The 25,795-nt window shown below is 38.8% G+C and overlaps 1 protein-coding gene across 17 annotated transcripts in view; it reads left to right on the forward strand.

Moving 5' to 3' along the window:
* ENOX2 (ecto-NOX disulfide-thiol exchanger 2) overlaps positions 1-25,795 on the forward strand; it is a 284,304-nt gene that overhangs the window by 253,537 nt on the left and 4,972 nt on the right. For 14 of the 17 annotated variants that reach the window (XM_060087029.1, XM_060087042.1, XM_060087036.1 and 11 more), the window contains 5 exons: positions 1,197-1,311; positions 15,504-15,685; positions 17,811-17,918; positions 22,412-22,520; positions 25,355-25,440. In XM_060087029.1, the coding sequence (XP_059943012.1) occupies positions 1,197-1,311; positions 15,504-15,685; positions 17,811-17,918; positions 22,412-22,520; positions 25,355-25,440 (600 nt within the window). The remainder of the gene's footprint in view (positions 1-1,196; positions 1,312-15,503; positions 15,686-17,810; positions 17,919-22,411; positions 22,521-25,354; positions 25,441-25,795) is intronic. The other 3 variants (XM_060087043.1, XM_060087028.1, XM_060087041.1) reach the window with 1 other exon arrangement.

Consider the following 25,795-nt stretch of genomic DNA (forward strand, 5'->3'; position numbering starts at 1 on the left):
ACTCAAATCTCAGTTCAGTTTTTTAGCCTTAACTGGGTTGTTTGGAATCTGCCGTGTGCTTTCATGGTTCAAGGGTCATGCAGAAATTTGTACAGTTCTTTATTTTTTATTTATTTATTTTGTGGTACGCAGGCCTCTCACTGTTGTGGCCTCTCCCATTGCGGAGCTCAGGCTCTGGATGTGCAGGCTCAGTGGCCATGGCTCACGGGCCCAGCTGCTCCGTGGCATGTGGGATCTTCCCGGACCGGGGCACGAACCCATGTCCCCTGCATCGGCAGGCGGACTCTCAACCACTGCACCACCAGGGAAGCCCTGTACAGTTCTTATACACAGAATTTGGATCCCTCTCTCTTTGACTATCTACTTTCTGGGATCCCCTCCTCACTTTCCATTGGCTTCCAGTGGTTGCCCTGAACTCTCTCCTTTATTTCTTGAGGATATGAAGACTTTGGATTTTCTATCTAAAATTTAGCCACCATATGAGGTGCTAGCTGTTGTCTGCTCTCAGACTAAAAGTCTCTTTAAAACTGGAAGACCCACACCCTTCTTCCAAGTGTCAGCTCCTCTTCAGAATATGCCTGTTTTTGTTCATTCTCCAATGCCATCAAGTAGTTAGGGATTTGGTTTGGTTTGTTGTTTTGTTCACAGAATATAGATATTATCCACGGAAGGGTTGATCTGGTAGGAGTTCAGCCCTGACAGCTCATTTTTACTCTAACTACTAAACCTGCAAATGTTTGATTAAGAGTTCTGTTGAGTAAGACTGTAAAGGGAGAGAGAAGAGGATAGAAAGCAGCAAGATCAAAGGATTTGACATGGTAATGTGAACATGGCAGAACCTTAAGGGAAAGTCCAGAAATCCATGTAAGAGGTGGAAGGTATTTCATGGTCAACGGTACTCTCTAAAATGGGAGGGATACAAGAATCATCGGCTGCTAGAGCTCTGGGTATGGAAAGAAAGCTTATGCAGGACAGAGTGTACAAAGTTTGCTTTGTGTATTGAGACTGTGCTCAGCCTCAACATGCCCCTTTGCCTTTGCCGTTTCCTTTGCCTTTGCCTTTGCCTTTGCCTTAAGACTACTCTGAAGTTTTGTTATACATTTAAAAAGACCCTGCTTTACCTAGTCCTCAATTCTGTTTATTTCCTCAACATTTTCAAGGCTTTCCCACCTAAAGAGCATACCTTTTAACCTTAGGAAATTCGCAACATACATAATGATGAATTAATGGGAATCAGGCGAGAAGAAGAAATGGAGATGTCTGATGATGAAATAGAAGAAACAACAGAAACAAAAGAAACTGAGGAATCAGGTAAAGATTATTCTGCTTTGCTTTATTTAACTAACACCTACTGGATGGGATGATATTTTAAAACCATTAACAACCGGTAAGGTATGGGCACAAACCCATCAGACTGGAAGCAGCTAGAGACAATTGGTAAGGCCATATAAGTACACACTGGCTGAATGTCAACCCTGTGGCTACAGGACTTACTGTGGTCTTAGTTTACTGCCATCTTTCATCATAGTACCTGACTAAAAGTGGACTTTCTCTTCCTAGGAGAATTGGACATTTAGGTGATATTGTTCTATATTTGGCTTGGACTTATTAATAATATATTCTACAGTAGAAACCATAAGACAGTTTATGTATAAATAGGTAACTAGCCAAACTTTTAGGAAAAAAGTTAGATCCCTACATCACTTATACTTTACACCAAAATTAATAACAGATGGATTGAAGATTCAAATGACAAAATACATATATAGCAAAAGAAATGTTGGAAAATGTAGGAGATGGTTATATGATTTGGGATGAAGATCTCCAAAGATAGAAATCTTAAAGGATATTTTTGACAAATGTATCTGCATAAAAATTAAATATTTCTCTTTAAAAATCACAAAGTTAAAAGAGAACCTAGGGCTTCCCTGGTGGCTCAGTGGTTAAGAATCCTCCTGCCAATGCAGGAGACACGGGTTCGAGCCCTGGCCTGGGAAGATCCCACATGCCCCGGAGCAACTAAGCCCATGCACCACAACTACTGAGCCTGAGCTCTAGAGCCCACGAGCCACAACTACTGAGCCCGCATGCCACAACTACTGAAGCCCGCATGCCTAGAGCCCGTGCTCTGCAACAAGAGAAGCCACACAATGAGAGGTCTGCGCACCACAAAGAAGAGTAGCCCCTACTCGCCGCAACTGGAGAAAACCCGCGCACAGCAACAAAGACCCAACACAGCCAAAAATAAAAACAAATAAATAAATAAATTTATTTTTAAAAAAAGAGAGAATCTACAAACTAAGTGGAAATATCTACAATATATGAGTCTACCTATCTGCTGCCTTCCATTGTGGTTACCTGGAGGTTTATTAGGAACCAAATAGGGGTCTACAAACAGTTGTCTGGGTAAAGGCTTTTGCTCTTACCTAGTATAGTCAGGACCTCACTGTGAGACAATAGCCATGGTATGGGTCCCCAGTGGAACTAAAATGGCAAACCTGTTGAACAGTATAACACACCACCCTTTAATTTCATAACAAATCATCTTGGAGGGGGGTTACCGTGGGAGAGGTTAAAACATCAGCTAAAAGATGAGTGTTTTCAGGTAAACCATTCTATACAATCTTAGCAGTCAGTAAAGCACGGTGGACAAAACACTAGACCTAAAGTCAGAACACCTGAGTTCTAGTCCAAGCTCTGCCTTTCTTGACATAGAAAGGACTTCTTCCTCAGTGAGCCTCAGCTTCCACACTTATAAGAAATACATTATAAAAACTGTCTAACAAAGATTTTGTAATGGTTAAGTGAATTCGTTCACTCCTTTAATAACTATTACATTCCCAGCCCTGTGCTAGACATTGGAGATATGGTAGTATACTGCCCCCACTGTGTGTGTGTGTGTCTGTGTGTGTGTCTGTGTGTCTGTGTGTCGTCTGTGTCTCTGTGAGTGTCTGTGTGTCTGTGTGAGAGAGACAGATAGAAAACAGATTGATTATAATGCAAATCAGAATTTATTGGTTCCTGTACTTGCATATTGAAGTGAGCAGCTCTAGCCACTTGAGGGATCCCAGAATCTTCACTCCATGAACAAAAACTCTTAAGGAAGGAAAATCACCGAGTCAGGATTTTTTAAAAGCATTCATTAGCTGTTACATCTGAATTTCCTCTATTTTTGCCATATGTTAGATCCCTAAACATATAAACCTCCATATATATTAAATAAACCCTTTGTAATCAGTGAATAGTTAATATTTTCAGAACAGCAAACTAATAACTGCAGACACATACTATAAACTTATAGCCAAGATAAACAAAAAATTTAATAATAATTGAGCTATTCAAATTATTTAAGTGTTTAGCCAGGATATTTTATAGCTGATTAATCTTTGATTTGCAGGATTGTCTCCACCTCAGAGTCTGCAGTATTGTATACAGTATAAATCCACTGTTACCCTGAAATGAATGCAACCGTAATTTCGAGCATCCACTTGATAAGTTGCTGAGTTTGAGGAATTATTGGGGGAGGAGAGGGGTATATGGGAGATTCAGATTGAATGTACTTACTAGGGTTATATAATTGCATTTTGCTTCTGTATCTCTTTTGAGTTAAAAGCTGTATTGGCTACTGCACAGAATCTTATTTGTTTAGAGACTGGAAACTCCCTGACAGATCATCTTATAGCTATTTTCTTTCCTGTTCCACATGCCAGGATGCTGCTTTGTCAAATAAAGCTATGTACAATGGACTTAATGGAGCTTACCAAATAGCTTTTCTCCCAGAAGGTTTCAATTCATTTTAATTCAAGGACTTCTGTGCATTTTTCTTCCCCTTGATCGTATCTAATTTTGTTATTGCATGTCTGTAGTACTCAACTGCAGAAATCCTGCTCAGTGTGAGCCGGTGAGCAGGTCCTCAGTTTTTATCTAAATCAGCTACATGTTTTAGTTATCACTTGGTTCCAATGAAAAGCTTAAGCAACTAGATATCAAAGGTTTTTTTTCTCTCTCTCCATGCTACCAAACTTGAATTTCAGGAGCCTATAGCATGTTTTTGGTTAAATATACTTCCCAGTCTGAGTCAAAGCTAGCAGTCTGTTACCTTTCCTTGAAGTGCCACAAAATTTCTGTTCTGTGAGATTCTCTATGGTAGCTAGCCCATATTTGTGATTCAGAACTGGAAATACTCTTGCCATGGAAGAAAAGACCGCTGTGCTCAAAGCAATGTGTTGAAGAGGGAGAATCACATCAAAGCAAATCATGATAGTGTGAAACTACTTCATTCTATTGTTAACCATGATGGAAAGTACATGTACCCAGTAAACATAAGGATAGCTGTTCCCTTTCAGCATCTATCTTCTGCCTTCTTCACTTAAATTGGTGGTTTTCAGATTTGGTATGTATGTGTGTATATATATATATATATATATATATATATATATATATATATATATATATATATATATATATATAAGAATCATTGGGTTACTTTTTAAAATTCAGATTTCTGTGCTATAGAGTCTGCTTCAATAGGCCTGTAATAGGGTTTGGGAATCTAAATTTTATCAGCCATCCTAAATGAATTATATGATCGTGGTCCAGGGAGCACATTTGGTAAACATTGACTTAGACTAATTCTCCACTGTTCTAGCCAAAGTTTTCTCTTCCACTGGTATCCAACCTCCTTCCTTCTCTCCTCCTACCTCCCATTATTCCCACTTTAGGAGTTTGATCAGTTAGTTAACAAGCATTATATCCTATCAGCTGATAGAAATAAAGATATAATATATGTAAATATACATAAAATGTAAGAAATACCACTTGGTGCTAACCTGGAAGGTACTGATTAGAATGCAGCCAGGGTAAGAGATAGTGTGGGCCAGAGTAGTCGCAGTCAGTGAAAATTGATCAAGGCCTTGAAAGATGAACAGGTTTGGATGAAAGCCAAGAAAGTAAGAAAGCATCTTGATGCAGAGAGGGAGAAGGAGCAGGGCTCAAAGAGGGAAATAAGAATGATGTGATTAGGGGTATAAAAGATTGAGTGGGCAAGATGAGCCTAGACCTTAGGGGACATGAATGCCAAGCTTAGACTTAGCATAGTAGGCAATATGTCACTATAAGCATGTCTTTCAACCATGGCACTTTTATGATAAAAGCAACATGAATTGTATATTTTAGGAGATAAGTTTGGATTGATAGAGACAAACCAGAGACTTTTATAGGAATTGAGATATAAAATGATGACGATTGGGACTAGTGAAGGCAACAGGAAATGAGAAAAATGATAGAAGAAAAAGAGGTAACAGAGAGTCTGACATTAAAGATGCTAGGAGTCATTTTGGTGGAATAAACTAGAGTCTTTGGTGCTAGATTGAATATAAATGATGAAGAAAGCAAAGAATTCAGAATGAGCCTAGGTTTTCTAATCTGGGAGAATGTAAGGTTGGTGATTTTATTAGTTTGCTAGGGCTGCTATAACAAGAACCACAAACTGAGTTGGTTAAACAACAGAAGTCTATCGTCTCACAGTTCTGGAGGCTAGAAATCTGAGATCAAGGCTCTGGCAGGGTTGGTTCCTTCTGTGGGCTCTGAGGGAGAATCTGTTCCAGACCTCTCTCCAGCTTCTGGTGGTTTGCTGGCCATCTTTGGCATTCCTTGGCTTGAAGATGCATCACCCCGATCTCTGTCTTCCTGTTCACATGACATTTTCCCTGTGTGCATGTCTGTCTCTGTGTCCAAATTTCCCCTTTCCATAAGGACACCAGTCATAGAAATCTATAAGCCCACCCCAATTACCTCATTTTAACTTGATTACCTCTGTAAAGATCATATTTCCAAATAAGGTCACATTCTGAGGGCTGCAAAGTATCTTTTTTAGGAAGACAGATTCAACCCATAACAGTAGAACTGATAGAAATGGACTGATGGATGGGACTGATTTGCAGAATATAATGAGATCAGCTTCAGACAGTAGGTAGTTAGGAAATAGATATAAGGGATTTGTATACAAATCAGGGTTGAAGAAAGTAGAAGGCATAGAAGATAGTAGTACAGAGGTGTTCATCTATACTCTGTTAGGAGTCAAAAAGGGAATAAACTACAAATATTTCCATAAATTTGGAGTATAAACAATAGAGATTAGTGGAATTTCATTTTTTACAATAGTCATAAGCCTAGAACATGGAAGGAACTCAATAAATGTTGGTTGAATTAATGAAAAATTTCTTATTAAACACTTTGAAGTAGATTTTATGATTTTGTGATCTTGAAAAATATGCAATAACCATAAATAATTAAATTTAACCTAGGTTTCCCTATGTGTCTTATTTTTTTCAATTAATAAACTTTAATTTTTAGATCAGTTTTAGGTTCATAGTAAAATTGAGCAGGAAGTACAGAGTTCCCAAATACTGCCTGTGCCCATATACACACTGTCTCCCCCACCATCTACATCCCGCACCCTAGGGGTACATTTGTGTTACAGTAGCTGAATACATCATCATCACCCAAAGTTCATAATTTGCATTAGAGTTCACTCTTGGTATACCATTCTATGGTTTTGGAGAAATATATAAAATGTATGTGTTCACCATTGTAGTATCATACAGAATAGTTTCAGGTAACTTAATATCCTCTGTGCTGAAGCTATTCATCCTTGCCTCCCCCCAGATTCCTGGTTACCACTGATCTTTTTTTTTTTTTTTTTTTTTTTTTGCGGTACGCGGACCTCTCACTGTTGTGGCCTCTCTCGTTGCGGAGCACAGGCCCCGGACACGCAGGCTCAGCGGCCATGGCTCACGGGCCCAGCCGCTCCACGGCATGTGGGATCTTCCCGGACCGGGGCGGGAACCCGCGTCCCCTGCATTGGCAGGCGGACTCTCAACCACTGCGCCACCAGGGAAGCCCAGCCACTGATCTTTTATACTGACTCCATAGTTTTTCCCTTTCCAGACTGGCATATATTTGGGATCATAAAGTATGCAGCATTTTCAAATTGATTATTTTTACTTAGTAATATGCATTTACTTTTCCTGCATGTCTTTTTGTGGCTTGATAGCTCATTTCTTTTTAGTGCCATTTATTATTCCATTTTCTGGATGCACCACAGTATATCAGTGGTTAGATAACCACTAAAGAGCATTGTGGTTGCTTCCAAGTTTTGGCAATTATGAATAAAGCTGCTGTAAACATTCATGTGCAGGTTTTTGTGTGGACAAAGTTTTTAGCTCATTTGGGTAAATACCAAGGAGCATGATTGCTGGATCATATCCTAAAAGTATGTTTAGTTTTGTGAGAAACTGCCAAACTATCTCCCAAAGTGTCTGTACCATTTTGCATTCCCACCAGCAATGAAGGAGAGTTCTTGTTTGCACCACTTCCTCACCAGTCCTTGATGCTGTCATTGTTCTGAATTTCGGCAATTCTTATATGTTTCTAGTGATATCGCATTCTTGTTTTAATTTGCAATTCCCTAATGATATATGATGTTGAAATCTTTTCATATGCTTACTTGTCATTAGTATATCTTTGGCGAGGTGTCTGTTCAGGTCTTTAGTCCAAATGGGTTGTTCATTTTCTTATTGTTGAGTTTTAAGAGTTCATTATATATTTTTGATAACAGTCCTTTATCAGATGTGTCCTTTGCAAATACTTTCTCTCAGTTTGTGGCTTTTCTTCTTGACCTTGTCTTTCACAGAGAAGTTTCTCTTTTAATTAAGTCCAGGTTATCAATTATTTCTTTCATGGGTCATGCCTTTGGTGTTGTGTATAAAAAGTCATCACCATACTCAAGGTCACCTACATTTTCTCTTATGTTATCTTCTAGGCGGTTTATAGTTTTGCATTTTTCATTTGGGTCTGTGATCCATTTTGAGTTAATCTTTGTGATGTCCCGTTGTTCCAGCACATTTGTTAAAGAGTCTACTTTTGCTGCATTGTATTGCCTTTGCTCCTTTGTCAAAGATCAGTTGACTATATTTATGGGGGTCTATTTCTGAGCTATCTAATCTATTCCATTGATCTATTTGTCTATTCTTTCACCAACACCACACTCTCTTAGTTACTACAGCTTTCTGTTAAGTCTTGAAGTCAGGTAGCATCAGTCCTCCAACTTTATTCTTCTCTTTCAATATTGAGTTGGCCATTCTGGGTCTTTTCCCTCTCTTTATAAACTTTAGAATCAGTTTGTCAATATCCACAAAATAACGTGTTTGGATTTTTTTAACATCTTTATTGGAGTATAATTGCTTTACAATGGTGTGTTAGTTTCTCCTTTATAACAAAGTGAATCAGCTATATGTATACATATATCCCCATATCTCCTCCCTCTTGCATCTCCCTCCCACCCTCCCTATCCCACCCCTCTAGGTGGTCACCAAGCACCGAGCTGACCTCTCTGTGCTATGCGGCTGCTTCCCACTAGCTATCTATTTTACATTTGGTAGTGTATATATGTCCATGCCAACTCTCTCACTTCGTCCCAGTTTACCCTTCCCCCTCCCCGTGTCATCAAGTGCATTCTCTACGTCTCCATCTTTATTCCTGTCCTGCCCCTAGGTTCTTCAGAACCTTTTTTTTTTTTAGATTCCATGTATATGTGTTAGCATACGGTATTTGTTTTTCTCTTTCTGACGTACTTCACTCTGTATGAAAGACTCTAGGTCCATCCACCTCACTACAAATAACCCAATTTCGTTTCTTTTTATGGCTGAGTAATATTCCATTGTATATATGTGTCACATCTTCTTTATCCATTCATCTGTCGATGCACACTTAGGTCACTTCTATGTCCTGGCTATTGTAAATAGAGCTGCAATGAACATTGTGGTACATGACTATTTTTGAATTATGGTTTTCTCAGAGTATATTCCCAGTAGTGGGGTTGCTGGGTCGTATGGTAGTTCTATTTTTAGTTTTTTAAGGAACCTCTATACTGTTCTCCATAGGGGCTATATCAATTTATATTCCCACCAACAGTGCAGGAGGGTTCCCTTTTCTCCACACCCTCTCCAGCATTTATTGTTTGCAGATTTTCTGATGATGGCCATTCTGACTGGTGTGAGGTGATACCTCATTGTAGTTTTGATTTGAATTTCTCTAATGATTAGTGATGTTGAGCATTCTTTCATGTGTTTGTTGGCAATCTGTATATCTTCTTTGGAGAAATGTCTATTTAGGTCTTCTGCCCATTTTTGCATTTGGGTTGTTTGGGTTTTTTTTTTTTTTGATATTGAGCTGCATGAGCTGCTTGTAAATTTTGGAGATTAATCCTTTGTCAGTTGCTTCATTGGCAAATATTTTCTCCCATTCTGAAGGTTGTGTTTTCATCTTGTTTATGGTTTCCTTTGCTGTGCAGAAGCTTTTAAGTTTCATTAGGTCCCATGTGTTTATTTTTGTTTTTATTTCCATTTCTCTAGGAGGTGGGTCAAAAAGGACCTTGCTATGATTTATGTCATAGAGTGTTCTGCCTATGTTTTCCTCTAAGTGTTTTATAGTGTCTGGCCTTACATTTAGGTCTTTAATCCATTTTGAGTTTATTTTTGTGTATGGTGTTAGGGAGTGTTCTAATTTCATTCTTTTACATGTAGCTGTCCAGTTTTCCCAGCACCACTTACTGAAGAGGCTGTCTTTTCTCCATTGTATATTCTTGCCTCCCTTATCAGAAATAAGGTGACCATATGTGCATGGGTTTATCTCTGGGCTTTCTATCCTGTTCCATTGATCTATATTTCTGTTTTTATGCCAGTACCATACTGTCTTGATTACTGTCTTGCTTGGATTTTGATTGGGATTGCACTGAATCCACAAATTAGGTTGGAAATAACGGATATCTTGACAGTATAAAGTCATCCTATCCATAAACATTAATCTCTCCATTTATTTAGTTCTTTGATTTCGTTCATCAGAGTTTTGTAGTTTTCCTCATATAGATCTCATATGTATTTTGTTACATCTGTACCTAAGTATTTCATTTTTGTTGTGTTAATATAAATGGTAGTATGTTTTGAATTTCAAATTCTACTTATTCATTTTTGGTATATAGCAAAGCAACTGACTTTTGTATATTAACTTTTTTATATATCCTGCAACCTTGCTATAAGTGCTTATTAGTTCCAGGAGTTTTTATGTCAGTTCTTTCAGATTTTCTCCATAGATGACCATGTCCTCTGCAAACAAAGGCAATTTTATTTTTTCCTTCCCATTGTATGTACATCTTATTTCCTTTTCTTGTCTGATTTCATTAACTAGGACTTCCAGTACAATGTTGAAAAAACAGTGGTAAGAGGGGACATCCTTGCCTTGTTCTTAATGGGAGAGATTCAAGTTTCTCACCACGATGTATGATGTTAGCTGTAAGTTTTTTGTAGATGTTCATTATCAAGTTGAGGAAGTTCTCTCTTCCTAGTTTACTGAGATTTTTTTTATCATGGATAGGTGTTGGATTTTGTCAAATACCTTTTCTGTATCTATTGATACTTTCATGTGACTTTAACCTCTTTAACTTGTTAATGTAATGGTTACATTAATTGATTTTTGAATGTTGAACCACCCTTGCATACCTGGGATAAATTCCACTTGATTGTGGTGTATTTCTTTTTATACATTCTTGGATTTGATTTACTAATATTTTGTTGAGGATTTTTGCATCTGTGTCCATGAGAGACATCAGTCTGTGCTTTCTTTACTTGTAATGTCTTTGTATGGTTTTGGTATTAAGGAAATGCTGACTTCGTAGAATGAGTTAGGAAGTATTCCCTCTGTTTCTATCATCGGGAAGAGATTGTAGAAATTTTGTATTATTCCTTCCTTAAATGTTTAGAAGAATTCAATAGTAAACTTATGTGGGCCTAGTACTTTCTGTTTTAGAGAATTATTAATTATTGATTCAATTTCTTTAAGAGATAGAGGCCTATTCAAGTTGTCTACTTCTTTTTTTTTTTTTTTTTTTTTTTTTTTGCGGTACGCGGGCCTCTCACTGTTGTGGCCTCTCCCATTGCGGAGCACAGGCTCCAGATGCGCAGGCTCAGCGGCCATGGCTCACGGGCCTAGCCGCTCCACGGCATGTGGGATCTTCCCGGACAGGGGCACGAACCCGTGTCCCCTGCATCGGCAGGCAGACTCTCAACCACTGTGCCACCAGGGAAGCCCTTTCTACTTCTTTTTTATATTAGAGTATAGTCGCTTTACACTGCTATGTCAGTTTCCGCTGTACAGCAAAGTGAATCAGCCATACATATACATATACTTTTTAGATTTCCTTCCCATGTTTACTTCTTGTGTGTGTTTTAACAGATTGTGTATTTCAAGGAGTTGGCCCACTTCATCTAGGTTATCAAATGTTGGACATAAAGTTGTTCATAATATTCCTTTATTATCCTTTTAATGTCCATAGGATCTATAGTGATATCCTCTCTTTCATTTTGGACATTAGTAGTTTGTGTCTTCTTTATTTTTTTCTTAGTTAAACTGGCTAGAGTTTTATCAATTTTACTGAAAGAACCAGCTTTTGGTTTCATAAATTTTCTGTCGAGTTCCTGATTTCTACTTAATTGATTTCTGATCTATTTTTATGATATCTTTTCTTCTGCTTACTTTAGATTTAATTTGCTCTTCTTTTTCTAGTTTCCTAAGGTGGAAGCTCAGATAATCGATTTTAGATCTTTTCTAATCTATGTATTCAAAGCTATACATTTCCCTCTAAGCATGGCTTTCACTGCATCTCACAAATTTTGAGAGTTGTATTTTTATTTCCATTTAGTTCAAATATTTTAAAATTTCTCTCGAGATTTCTTCTTTGACTCATACCTTTTAGATGTGTGTTGTTTGATCTCCAAGTATTTTAGAATTTTCCATCTCTCTTTCTGTTATTGATTTCTAGTTTAATTTCATTGTGGTCTGATAGTATACCTAGTGTGATTTCTATTCTTTTAATGTGTTCATATGTGTTTTATGATGCAGAATGTGATCTATCTTGGTGCATGTTGCATGTGTGCTTGAGAAGAATGTGTAATCTGCCTTTGTTAAATGAAACAGTCTATACATGTTAACTGTATCCAGTTAATTTATGGTGCTGTTGAGTTCAACTGTGTCATTACTGATATTCTTCCTACTGGATTGTTCCACTTTTGATAGAGAGGTATGAAGTCTCTATAATATAATAGTGGATTCATCTATTTTTTCCTTGCAGTTCTATCAGATTTTGCTTCACTTATTTTGACACACCATTGTTAGGCTCATACACATTGTTTGTTATGTCTTCTTGTAGTACTAACCCCTTTATCACTATGTAATGCCCCTCTTTAGCCCTAATAACTTTCCTTGGTCTGAAGTCAGCTCTGTCTAAAATTAATATAGCTCCTTTTACTTTTTTTTGATTAGTGTTAGCATAGTGTCTTTCTCCATTCCTTTACTTTTAACCTATATGTATATTTATATTTAAAGTGTGTTTCTTAAAGATACCACTACAGTTGTTTCTTGTTTTTTTTATCACTCTGACAATCTCTGAATTTTAATTGGTGTATTTAGACCGCTGATGTTTAAAATGATTATTGATGTATTTGGATTAATATCCACCATATTTGTTACTGTTTTCTATTTATTGCTCTTGTTCTTTGTTCTTCCTTTTGTCTTCTACACTTTCCCAGCCCTTTGTGGTTTTAATTGAGCATTTTATATGATTCTACTTTCTCTTCTTTGTTAGCATACTGATTATACTTCTTTTTTTTTTTTACTTTTTTAGTGGTTGCCCTAGAGTTTGCAATTTACATTTATGACTAATCCAAGTCCACTTTCAAATAACACTATACCAGTTTGTGGGTAGTGCAAATACCTTATGATAACATAATCCCAATTCCTTGTATCATTGCTGTCATTAATTTCACTTACACATAAGCACACGCACACACACACACACACACACACACACACACACAAGCATACATAATTGAACGCATTGTCAGTATTATTTTGAACAAACTATTATCTGTTAGCTCAAGAATAAGAAAAATTAAAGTTTTTATTTTGCCTTCACTTTTTCCTTCTTAATGTTCTTCCTTTCTTTATGTAGATCCAAGTTTCTGACTTATGTCATTTTTCCTCTGTCTTAGGAACTTCCTTTAACATTTCTTGCAAGGCATGCCTAATAGCAACAAATTCCCTGAATTTTTGAGAAAGTATTTCTCCTTCACTTTTGAAGGATAATTTCACAAGGTACAGAATTCTAAGTTGGTGGATTTTTTTTCTCTTAACACTGTGACTATTCTCTCTATTCTATTCTTGCTTGCATGATTTCTGAAGAGAAGTAGCATGTAATTCTTATCTTTGCTCCTCTATAGGTAAGGTGTTTTTTTCCTCTGGCTTCATTCAATATTGTTTCTTTCTCTTTGATTTTCTGAAATTTGAATGTTATATGTTTTGGCATTTATCCTGCTTGATGCTCTCTGAGATTCCTGGATCTGTGGTTTGGTGTCTAACACTAATTTAGACATGTTCTCAGTCATTATTATTTTACATATTGTTTCTGTTTCTCTCTTTTTTCTCCTTCTGATATTCTCATTATGTATACATTACATCTTTGTAATTGTCTCACAATTCTTGCATTTTCTGTTCTTGGGGGGGTAATTTTTTTTTTCTTTTTGCTTTTCAGTTTAGGAAGTTTCTATTGTCATATCCTCAAGCTCAGAAATTCTTTCCCCAGCCATGCCCAATCTACTAATAAGTCCATCAAGGGGATTTTTCATTTCTGTTAGTGTTTTTGATCTCTAGCATTTCTATTTGATTCTTTCTTTGAATTTCCATCTCTCTGCATACAATATCCATCTGTTCTTCTATGTTGTCTACTTTCTCTATTAAAGCCTGTAGCATATTAATAATAGTTGTGGGGTTTTTTGTTTTGTTTTGTTTTGGCTGTGCCATGCAGCTTGTGGGAATCTTAGTTCCCCAACCAGGGACTAAAACTGGGCCCTCAGCAGTGAAAGCACATAGTCCTAACCACTGGACCACCAGCAAATTCCCAATAATAGTTGTTTTAAATTCCCTGTCTGATAATTCCAACATTTCTGCCACATCTGACTCTGGTTCTGATCCTTGTTCAGTCTCTTCAAACTATGTTTTTTACTTTTTAGTATGCCTTGTAATTTTTTGTTGAAATCTGGACATGATGTACTAGGTGAAAGGAATCCTGTTAAATAGGACTTTTGTGGTATTGTGGTAAGATGTGGTGGGAGGAGAATCATTTTATAGTCCTATGATTAGGCCTCAGTCTTTTAGTGAGCCTATACCTCTGGACTTTGAACTTCGCAAGTGTTTCTCAGTTTTTTCTCCCCCTTTAGGTGGGACAGAATGGCTAGAGGGGTCTGGAGCTGGTTGGTTCCCTGGGTTGGTTAGGCTCTGGTGCTACCCCAGTAGGTTAGGCTATGGTAAAATCATTTATTCTGAAGGTAGCCCTTTTAAAGAAGAACATGATGCTCTGGTATATCTCAAGAGGGTTTCTTTTTCCCCTCCCCTGCTGGAAGCACATAGGAATTTTTCTCCAGTGTTCACTCTGAGGACCAGGTGGAGCCCCTGGAGATAAAACTCACAAAAGTGTAGGGACCTAGCTATTACTGGGTCTCCCTGGAGTTTTTAACTCTCAGACTTATTTACACTGAGCCTACAGCAAATTGCCAAGTACAGTTTAGGTTTTCCTACCTTGGCACTGTTTCCTGTGGTGATATCTGCTCATGGGTTTCTGGTCTGGTAAGTTGTGATTCTCTGTATTCACCTGTTTGTCTCTCCAATTTTGGGTCTATGAGTTTGCCCTGTTACTTCACTTCTCTGTTGTATCTAAGAAGAGTTGTTGGTTTTCTCCAGTTTGTTCAGCTTTTTACTTGTTGTTAGGATGGAGTGGTGACTTCTAAGCTCCTTACATGCTAGACCATAAACTGGAAGTTTTTATGCTTTTGGCCTCACTGCACGGCTTGTGGGATCTTAGTTCCCCAACCAGGGATCGAACCTGGGCCCTCAGCAGTGAAAGCACAGAGTCCTAACCACTGGACCACCAGGGAATTCCCCAGGAAGTCTTGTGTCTTAATTTTTACATTTACCTTTCCTCTATAGGATCAGTTAAGCCTGCATTTTTTAAGAATAAATGTCAGCCAAATTATTGTGTGGACAGTCATCAGTTCAAGACAATTAGCCTTCTATTTTATTACTACAGGCTCTTATTATTTGCTGCATTTCAAGTAAAAGTAACTGATGTTACCTAGAAATATTTTAGTGATGTTTGAGGTGAAGAATTTGAAACACGATGAGGACTTTTGTGTGTTGGAATTCTGTGTTCATTTACAAAAATGAGTCTTTGTGCTTTTGTGTCCATCTCTTGCTACCATGGCCAACTCAGATCTAAAGTTTCTCACTGAGAGGCTTTTTATACATGTCAATTTAAAACACCAAGTTTTCATGGTACTAAGGTGAACCACAACAGAATCTGGATATGTGGTTTTTACTCCTTTGTATTGATTGTTTAGCCTTAGTATCACAGGCAGAAGCTCTGAAAGAAGAAAATGACAGCCTCCGTTGGCAGCTTGATGCCTACCGGAATGAGGTGGAACTGCTAAAGCAAGAACAAGGCAAAGCCCACAGAGAAGATGACCCAAACAAGGAACAGCAGCTGAAACTCCTGCAGCAAGCCCTGCAAGGAATGCAACAGGTAAAGACATTTTGGTCCTCTGAGCTTTTTGGAAGGATAGTAATCAGCTCCTCACTTGTAAAAGGGCCCCCACAAGCAAACAGAATAGCAAACCTCTTCTTTTCTTGGTATTGTGTTCTCTGGCATGGCTGAGGAAGGAATTATGTATTGTAGTTTATGAAATATTCTGGTAAATGCAGAGATAGCAGTGGATCACCAATTTTCAAAGAAAGTGCATTCAGTAAAAAATACTTAACAATAAAACTACACTGAGCATAACCTAATCTTTCCTTTATGCTACGGAATGTACTTTGGGATTTGGACAGGGTCTCAAGGTCATTATGAAGAACCTTAATTACTTAGATATGCAACGGTGCTGGTGAATAAGTATCTGTTGATACAATGCTAAATAATACAGTCTTTTAGAAGAAATGGCAAGAATCCTACCCTTGATTTGGTTGGAAAGAGGGGTGTTATGGGTTTTTAAGTATCAGTGCTTTTGGGCACATAATACCAATGTGCTTTTGTTTTGTTTTGTTTTCACGGTCATTTATGTGAATTAGTTTACCAGCATGTTATCCCAAGTATAAAAAGTAAAGTAAATAAGTGCATCCAACTGTAATTGCATTCAAATACAACATTGTGTAACAGATGCTCAATATCTAGAAGTTTCATGTAACCACCACAGCAAGCCTACTATTTAAAAGATATCAACATCTGTTTCCATTATAGTAAAGGAGTCGTACTTCTGAGTAAGGGTACTATCCTCTTCTGTCTTGCCAGACTACCAGCCATTTTCCTCACAACTTAAACTGTCCAATAATTTTTTAATTGTGTGCCTTGGAATTATCTAGGGCAAAGCGTATTGATGTTTAGAAATCACAAATTGTGAACAGGGAGTCTCTTCTGGCAGTAAGAGCCCCATGTTCCTATTACTTCCGCTATCATTGTCTTCCTATGTGACAAGCAATATCACATTAATATTTTACCTTTCCTACTAACAAAATGTGTGAAGTAATGCTTACCTTCCTTTTACTGTCACCATGGAGTTTAATTAGATCAGGGATCTAGTTTAATTAAATCAGCTATCTTTCCACCAAAAAATACATCTCCTCAGCTAGACTTCAAAGAATTTCAACAATGTACATCGTACTGTGTCTTTTAGCCCTCCCAATGGTCTTTTGCAAGCCTCTGAAAAGGAAAACTTTGAAAACATTTTCTTGTTGTTGTTTTCCCCTCTTACCTTGATTTGAAACCACTCCACGTAAGAATGGAGTGGTTCAATTTAAAACTAATGAACTTTTTTTTCATTCCGTCACTTCAAAAACTTCGGTGAGACAATTAGGTCTCTACCTCCTGAAAAATTAATTTTACTCATTTTGATTACTTTTTACTGGACAATAGCCTTGTAAACAATGGTAAAATTTCTCCCATCTTATCCCCAATAGATGTATAGTCTAATATGATGGTTAAGAACATGGGCCGTGGGGTTGACTCAACCTGGGTTTAAATCCCAGCTCTGGCACTGACTATCTGAATAGCCTTAGGCAAACCATTAAACCTCTCTAACCTTCAGGCTTATGTATCATAGTTTTATTGTGAGGCTTAAATGAGATCATGCATATGAAACCCTTTGCCCAATACTTGGCACATGATAGATGCTAAATACACAGTATTTGTAGTAATCATTAATGATGAATCCAGTTCCTTGCCTACTGATAAATTTGTGAAATTTGGATTCTTTACCACTTTTCTCACAGAAATTGAACTTGGCTTGGAAAATGGCTATTTGCAAGAATGCTTTACACATTAAGTTCAGTTCTATGCCAAAATCAAGATATTGTCCACATAGTATTAACTGCACCCTACCCTTACATCTGGCTGGAATAGGAAAGTTAAGTGATTAGATCAATTAGTTTCTCAGACTCTTTCTAAAATATGAACAAATCCAAAAGATTCATAAGAGCCAGATAAAATAACTTCAAGTGAAAAGCATCTTGATTTTCCCTTTAGTATCTTTGCATGGAGCAATGATTGTGTGTGCTGGGGGAAAGTGAGGCAGGCCTGCCTAATATCTAACTTCAGCCAGTGTTTTTAAGTGAAGTGTGGCTTCTTAAGACTTGATTGTCTTTGGTCTTTCTTGTAGCATCTACTCAAAGTCCAAGAGGAATACAAACGGAAAGAAGCTGAACTTGAAAAAATCAAAGATGACAAGTTACAGGTGGAAAAAATGTTGGAAAATCTTAAAGAAAAGGTACATGAGTACTAAGTGACCCTTTTCCCTTGCCCCCTTCCCCCTTTTCAGTGACAATGAAAATGCCCTGGAAGCTCCTACCAATAGGTATCAATGTGGAATGGTTGGTTGATTGGGGATTAAAAGCCCTTCTCCAGGGAAATTCTTGAATCAAGGGCTCTGCTTTTAGGTATGAGTCCTTGGCGTTTCTAAAGGTTCTGGAGAGTATACTTTTCAATGAATAAAATGTCCGTCCATCCCTAACATTCCTCAGTCTTCCTTCTTGGAGAAGATCAGAGTATACACCCCATCCCTGCTTCATCTAGTCAAGCAAATAACAACATAGAAAGCCCGTGTGACACAAAATACTTTCAATTAAGCATTTCATTAAACGAAGAAACACAAGTACAACAGAACACTGACATTTCTTTGCCGACACTCCATCTAGTGTAATAATGAGCTGCTGCAGTGTTGAAATAGCCAAAACCAAAAGGGGGGAAACTTGGAAAGCAAACAAGGAGACACATTATTCTAAAGCTAGATAATAGCAACCGGGAAGGCAAAATGGGACTTTGCCTAATGAGAGCCTGCAGCCATAGAACCTCCAGTGAGGACCTCTGAGAAAGTCTATGAACTTCTAGATGGATTAATGTATCTCAACCATGCATCAGGTGCCCAGCCTATTTAAGGGATGTAAAGTCTACTGATGGCGTCTCCCTGTCATACCTCTCTAATTTCCTTTATGCCTGAACATTCAAGTGAACTTATCCTCTGAAAAGAAAAGCCCATTGACCATAGCTGCCTGACTTAATGTCTCAGAAGAAAGAGAAGATTAGGGGGCTTCCCTGGTGGTGCAGTGGTTAAGAATTTGCCTGCCAATGCAGGGGACACGGGTTCGAGCCCTGGTCCGGAAAGATCCCACATGCTGTGGAGCAACTAAGCCCGTGCACCACAACTACTGAGCCTGTGCTCTAGAGCCTGTGAGCCACGACTACTGAGCCCACGTGCCACAGCTGCTGAAGCCCGCTCACCTGGAGCCTGTGCTCCGCAACGGAAGAGGCCACCTCAATGAGAGGCCCACACGCCACAGCGAGGGGTGGCCCCCTCTCACCGCAACTGGAGAAGGCCCACATAGCAATGAAGACCCAGCACAGCCAAAAATAAAGAAAGAAAAATAACAAAGAAAAAAAAAAGAGAGAGAAGATTAGGAGCTTAGACCAAGAGCCAGAAATCAATTCCACAGTTCTACGGTTCCACAAGAGCTCGTGCTTTTTCTCTTCTGGGCTCAGCGCAGGAAGATGCAATGCATACAGGCCCTGGGTATGTTTGCCAGCATAGTGACTTCCCCCAGAGTGCCATTAAGAACTGGCAACCTTGGTGTAGTTGAAACAAATGACTGAAAGTGTTTTCTTCCGGAGGCCATTTGCAATATGCTTTTAATTTTTCCACTTCATAAAACCAACTCACTTTCCAGTTTTGTGGGTGTTATTAAAGAAATGAGCATAATCCCAGACAAATTCATTTATCAAGCATTTAATTGAAAAGTGCCAAAGCTGCTCTACTTAGCAGGACTTTCCTCATATGATCAGAGCTTCTAAAATGTCCCAGAGCTGCTACTTAGTTCTGTTTCCCTTCTTGCATAAGATGGAGTGTGTGTGTAGTGTAGCCAGAAGACGACAGATGAACGTGGGGTTATCCTAATGACATTAAGCTTCAAATCACTCTTCAGGATTGACATCACAAATTGACTTGACATTTTCGTGTAAGCAGCTCTCTGCTTTGTAAAGTATTTCATTTAAAGAAGTGAAGGGTCAAATGGCATTGAAAAATCTTGCAATATTATACCTAAGTCTAAGTGTTTCCCATTTTGCAACTAAATATACCTTGAAGTGGCAGCTAAAGAGGACAGGGAGAGAAATCCAACTGATAAACAGAAAAATGCGAGTCAGAATATGTTTCTGTCCTGTTATTTTAAGTGAGGTTTCCTTCAGGGAGAGTCATGACAGTTCATTATAATCTGATCTTCTCTGGGAAGCTGATTTGTGACCAAATATTTCAAACTGTCACAATTAGGTTAGGAAGCAAAGTACCATCACATTAGACTGCAAAAATAATTTCAGGTTGAAAAGAAAGCAATAAGTTTTGGTGAGGAGGATATTTTTTCTTTTTGTTTGGGTTTCTTGACAGTAAACCACAGTGTGAGTTATTGTCAGTGTTTTGCAATATAACAATGTGACTTATGTCTGCAGAAAGAACTAGCTCTTGGAATCTGCTAGTAAAATTCAAGGTGATATCATGAACCCTCCCTTGAATTCTGATCGCCCATTTCCTACTACCTTATTGGCCATTCTACCCTTTAAAAGAGCCATTAAACTTTTTTTTTTCCAGTTTGTTTCCTTTTCATTTCTTTTTAATTTAACATTTTAACTGTGTGCTTCTCTTTAAATGAAGTTTATGTTATAAACACTCTGAGATTATTCCCTTATTTCCGGTTATAGGAAAATACTATTCCTCTCTTTTCTGTAACTGTTGAATATGCTTCACAGTAATTCATAGTGTTCTATTTTATTTTTATTATTTTTCATGATTAATATTGTCATCTGTGAAATTAGTTGTTTTATTTGTGGGGATCTAATTTTTCCTGAATTGATGATGTATCTTAATAAAGCAGCTTTATATTTGTTTATAAAAAATTTCAAGGTGATGAGCATCCCTTCAATATACCTTCTAATTTTTTAAATGCCAGCTATAATAAAATTGAAGTCAGGTTTCAGTAAGGCTACATTTTGATTCAAGATGGCTAAAACTTCTCAAGGTGTCTACGTATCTTAAATGAACCCCAATCTGTTAAACTCTCACGCTTAAGAAATGGCTTACTGGATCATTTAATGTTTTAAGGGGGTTAGAAGCACATGTACAGCCCGTGGCTTAGAAGTGAGACAGCAGTTTAAATCAAACGTGGCGTAATGGTTACTGACCGGATTGGATTCCAAAGACCAAAGATTGAGTAGGTCATCAAGAAAGGTTTCCCTTCTGACTACAGCCCGGAAGCCTGTAAATCCACAAAACAACATGTCTTGCAGCAAAGACCATTAGTTTCATTCAGGGGCAGCATCCTGGAAGCTTTGAAGGCATCTTTAAAGAAAAAAGAAGGAAACCTGTCCCTGCTGAGCGCTTTTGGAAGGAAAGAAGTGACGAAGCATCCGAGTCATCCATGATCTGCTCCCCACTCTGGAACATTTCCCCAGCACTCTCTTTTACAACAGCAGTGAGACTGAAGCACTGATTTCTTTTATTCCTTCTTCTGAAGGCTCTTGCTTCACATTTATAATACAGAAAAGATGTTCTCAGTACCCAAAGAGAGAAAGAAAAACCCGAGAACGGTCTGGAGGCATTTTTCAGTTTGGCTGCTGGTCATGTATTTCAGCTGAGTATCTCCTATGAAACATACACACTACGCTCAGAAAGAGAAAACTTTCAACAACAAAGAAGTCCACTGTCATGGTCATTTCTTGCTGTAAAGTCATAAATATCCTAATTGATAATGTCCTTATCAGAGAAAAGAGAGAGAGAGCTGATAGTTATAAAGCAAAAAAAAAAAAAAAAAATAGATAGTCAATAAATAGAGGCTCTAATTTTTAGTTCAAGAGCCAACAGTTGATTACCTGTGAGTGGATCAGCTACATTGTAGATTCTCCATTCCAATATGGGACTGACCTTTAGCATAGTGTGGAGCTAAAATAAAAAAGAATGGTCCTGGGCTTCCCTGGTGGCGCAGTGGTTGAGAATCTGCCTGCCAATGCAGGGGACACGGGATCGAGCCCTGGTCTGGGAAGATCCCACATGCCGTGGAGCAACTGGGCCCGTGAGCCACAACTACTGAGCCTGCGCGTCTGGAGCCTGTGCTCCGCAACAAGAGAGGCCACGATAGTGAGAGGCCCGCGCACCACAATGAAGAGTGGCCCCCGCTCGCCGCAACTAGTGAAAGCCCTCGCACAGGAACGAAGACCCAACACAGCCAAAAATTTTTAAAAAAATTAAAAAAAAGAATGGTCCTTTTCACATTGGGTGGCCTGGGATGAAATCCTGGCTCTACCATTTTCTAGCAATGTGATCTTAGGCAAGCTACCTAATTTATCTGAGCCTCACTTTCCTCACCTGTAGAATGGAGATAAAACATACCTAACAGTGCCTGGCATCTTACAGACAATAAATGTTGGGTCTGATTCCCCAGACTACTTGTATAGAGTCAAGAATGATAAAGGCAGAAGGGAAAAAAAAAGACTAGTGAAGATGAATGTCAAAATTTTTGTGTGTGTTTCGAAGGCTTATAAGGAAGCTTTGGATTATTGATGATGCTTTTGTAATTTATGCTATTTTCCCTCCCATTCAATAAGCAAAATTGCACAGTATTGCTTTCGAGGTACTGTTAAGAAGTTCCCTATTTTATAATTGAAACAAAGTCTGTTACCATATAAGGTGCACTGACCCCAGGAGGCATATTATTCCCACAGGAAAGCTGTGCCTCTAGACTGTGTGCATCGAGCCAGGATAGTGACTACCCTCTGGAGAAGACCCTGAACAGCTGTCCTATCAAATCTGAACGCGAAGCACTGCTAGTGGGTAAGGAAGCTAACACACACATTCAATGGATAGAGTGCAGTGGAGTGGGGGGAAGGATTAACCTAAGATGCATAAGCACATGCCAAGCATTTATGAAGCATGACAAGGAACCAGAGTGCTGAAGACAACAGGGTAAGAACAAGTACAGATTTCAATCAAAATGGTAATAGCAGCTCCCAGCCCTCTTCAAACTCCTGGTGACCACTGCCACATCAAGTGTGTCAGTTTAAGTGCTATGCTAAGAGGGGGTCCACTGGAGAAACACATTGTAGATTTTTTAAATCTCTAAGCAAAGATAGGTGAGCCCTCTCACTCCCACTCAAGGGGCAGGGCAGACATTGTTTGGCAGAGAGCTTCTCCAGATGGGCCTCCGGAGAAGGTGTGCGTCTCTCTCCTGTCTTTCCAGGTTACTGGCAGGCGACTCAGGAGGCTGTCTGTGGGGTGTTGGACCCTGGTGGGCTCTGATGAGATAAATGCTACAATTGCTCTCGTCACATACAAATTTTTTCACAGAGGCAAGATAGCATAAGTGGTTAACGAATCAGACAGAACTGGCTTTCTGTCTTGACCCCACCATTTCCATCCTGAGCTTCGGTTCTTCCATCTGAAAAATGGGCATCATAATATTACCTGTCTAAACGTAGCTGCAAGTATTAAATACGACAATTCATCTAAATCGCTAAACACAGTGCCCAGCCCATAGTAAGCCCTCAATAAATGAGAAACACTTTGCACTTACAGCACTATTCACAAATGCTTGTTGAGTTTATATTCTATTTGGAGAACAGTGGCAGATTGAGCCCCTTTTAAATGACTAAAATATTCAGTCATTTAAAAGGGGCTAATCTTGGGCCTCAGCAGATAATCCCAGCTGCCTTCTAGGAAGCTGAGCCACACTGTAGCCTCACCCCAATCTCAAAAGTTCTCCACACTAATTAGCTTCTGCATATTTTAAAGATATATCTGCCTCCTTCAGTAATGGATATTGTACTCAGATTTAACGCTTTGATATGTTAATAAAGATGCACAGGGGGATCTGCCAGTGAGTCTTCAAGAAGACGGACAACTTATTTCCGTTTTCGAACTCTAAATTCTTTAACAAATTGGCATGGCAACAGGGAGAACTGTCAGAGAAGAGCTATGGGTAAGAGGAAACCTCTGTAAATGGATAGTTCTAGAAACAAAGATTCTTAAGTGTTTAATGTTTTGCTTTTTAAAGAAAGTAGTCTTGAACTCACAGAAAGGAAAATCTATTTTTTAAATTGGTTATTTGGGTGTGAACCCACAAAAACTGGTTCGTATTTTGAAATCTATGGAGTTACTTCTTGGCATTTGACAGGATTTCTTGACCACAGCATCTAGAATTCCTTTGAATATGGACTGTCTTCTTCAGAATTTAAGTTTCTCAGGTTGAGTCGTGTTTAGAAATTCAATTTACCAAGTCATTTAAGAGTAAAGTAGGGCTTCCCTGGTGGCGCAGTGGTTGAGAGTCCGCCTGCCGATGCAGGGGACACGGGTTCATGCCCCGGTCCGGGAAGATCCCACATGCCGCGGAGCGGCTGGGCCCGTGAGCCATGGCCGCTGAGCCTGCGCGTCCGGAGCCTGTGCTCCACAACGTGAGAGGCCACAGCAGTGAGAGGCCCGCGTACCACAAAAACAAACAAACAAAAAGAGTAAAGTGGTGTTATAAGTAATAGTATCCATTTTGAATAGAGTTTTGAACCCTACCATCAGTTCCTCCTGGATCCTCCAACCCACCCGCTTGCCATCTAATATTGGAGGACTTTTACAGAGAACTTATTTGAACTTTAAGCTACAATTTAAACTTGTGATATTCTTTGTCAGGTGCTTAAAGGGATAGACAAGTCATAGTTTATAAACCAAATCAAATTTCGCTTTTATTTCCTGGCAGTTTTCAGCAAACTCAGTTCTGGGTCTGTTTGATATACCTAAGATCTTATGAAAGGAAATGAATTCAAAAAAAAAATAAAGAAAAAAATAGTAGACTTTTGAACAATTTATATGCTGCCTGTTGCCAGAGAAAGAAGTAGTATTAGCACAATTAACCTGGTGGCCAGAATAATCAAGGCAGTATGTGTAGCTGCCAGTCACTCCAGAGTTAGAAATGCACATCACTGGAGGCTGTAAATTGCTGTAAGAATTCTGTTACTTGACGAGATTCAGGACTCTGAGGACAAACAGAATGCTAGTCACCACTTGAATGAAGGAAATGTTTGGCTTTTCTTTACAGACCTACTCACGGAATAAAACCCAAATACAATCAGCAGATTCTCTTGTGAGAGGCACAAGGTTAATCAGGCAAAGTACATGATTTGTACTTTTGCCACAACAGCAAGACATTATTAAATGCATAAGAGGCTAAAATCCAATTTAAAGATGGTTCAGAGGAACTGCAAAAACCCAGCACAATCTAAAGTCATTGTAAAACGTAGAACTCAAATGGCGTTTAGCCATCATGAATGATGGAAGTGACTCCTCAAACGCCAGCTTTTCTGCCTGCGGTATAGTGCAGTGAGAGGCAGTACACACAGTGGTTGAGAGCAACTGTCTGGATTCAAATACCTGCCACTTACCAGCTGTGTGACCTTGGGCAAGTTGCTTAAACTTTCTGTGGCTCATTGTCTTCTCATCTGTGAAATGGGGATGGTAATAGCTACCTCACAGGGTCGTTGTAAAGATTAAATGTGTAAAATCTATATAAACTTAGAATACTGCCCAATACATAATATGACGTACATATTGCTAGACACTATCATGTGGCATCTCAACGAATACAATGCTCAAGTGTAACCTCCATGCTATTGTCTCTATAGGGATTATCTCCACATTCCTTCATGTCCACCCATTTGGAGCAAGCATTGAATATATCTGCTCCTACTTGCACCGTCTTGATAATAAGGTATGTGGGGGCCTGAGACGGCCATGCAAGGCGATGTAGGGTTCTTTGTGAACAGGTGGCCTCACTCTCCTCAAGCACAAATAAGTCATTAGTAATCACTGTAAGGAAATTTCCCTCACCTATTCTCTCACTGTGACTCAGCGTAAAGTTTCTCTCTTGCTAATAGGGTGACCGTCTGTCCCTGTTTGCCTGGGACTGAAGGGTTTCCTGGGACTTGGGACTTCTAACGCTGACACCGGGGAAGTCCTGGGCAAACCTTAATCAGTTGGCCACCCTACTTCCAAGATATATATTAGAAGAATTTTCCTCCTTTCTTTTACTTTACATATCATATGCTAATTAACAAATATTTCTC

This window comes from Mesoplodon densirostris, chromosome X, assembly GCF_025265405.1.
Source record: "Mesoplodon densirostris isolate mMesDen1 chromosome X, mMesDen1 primary haplotype, whole genome shotgun sequence".
Taxonomy (NCBI): Eukaryota; Metazoa; Chordata; class Mammalia; order Artiodactyla; family Ziphiidae; genus Mesoplodon; species Mesoplodon densirostris.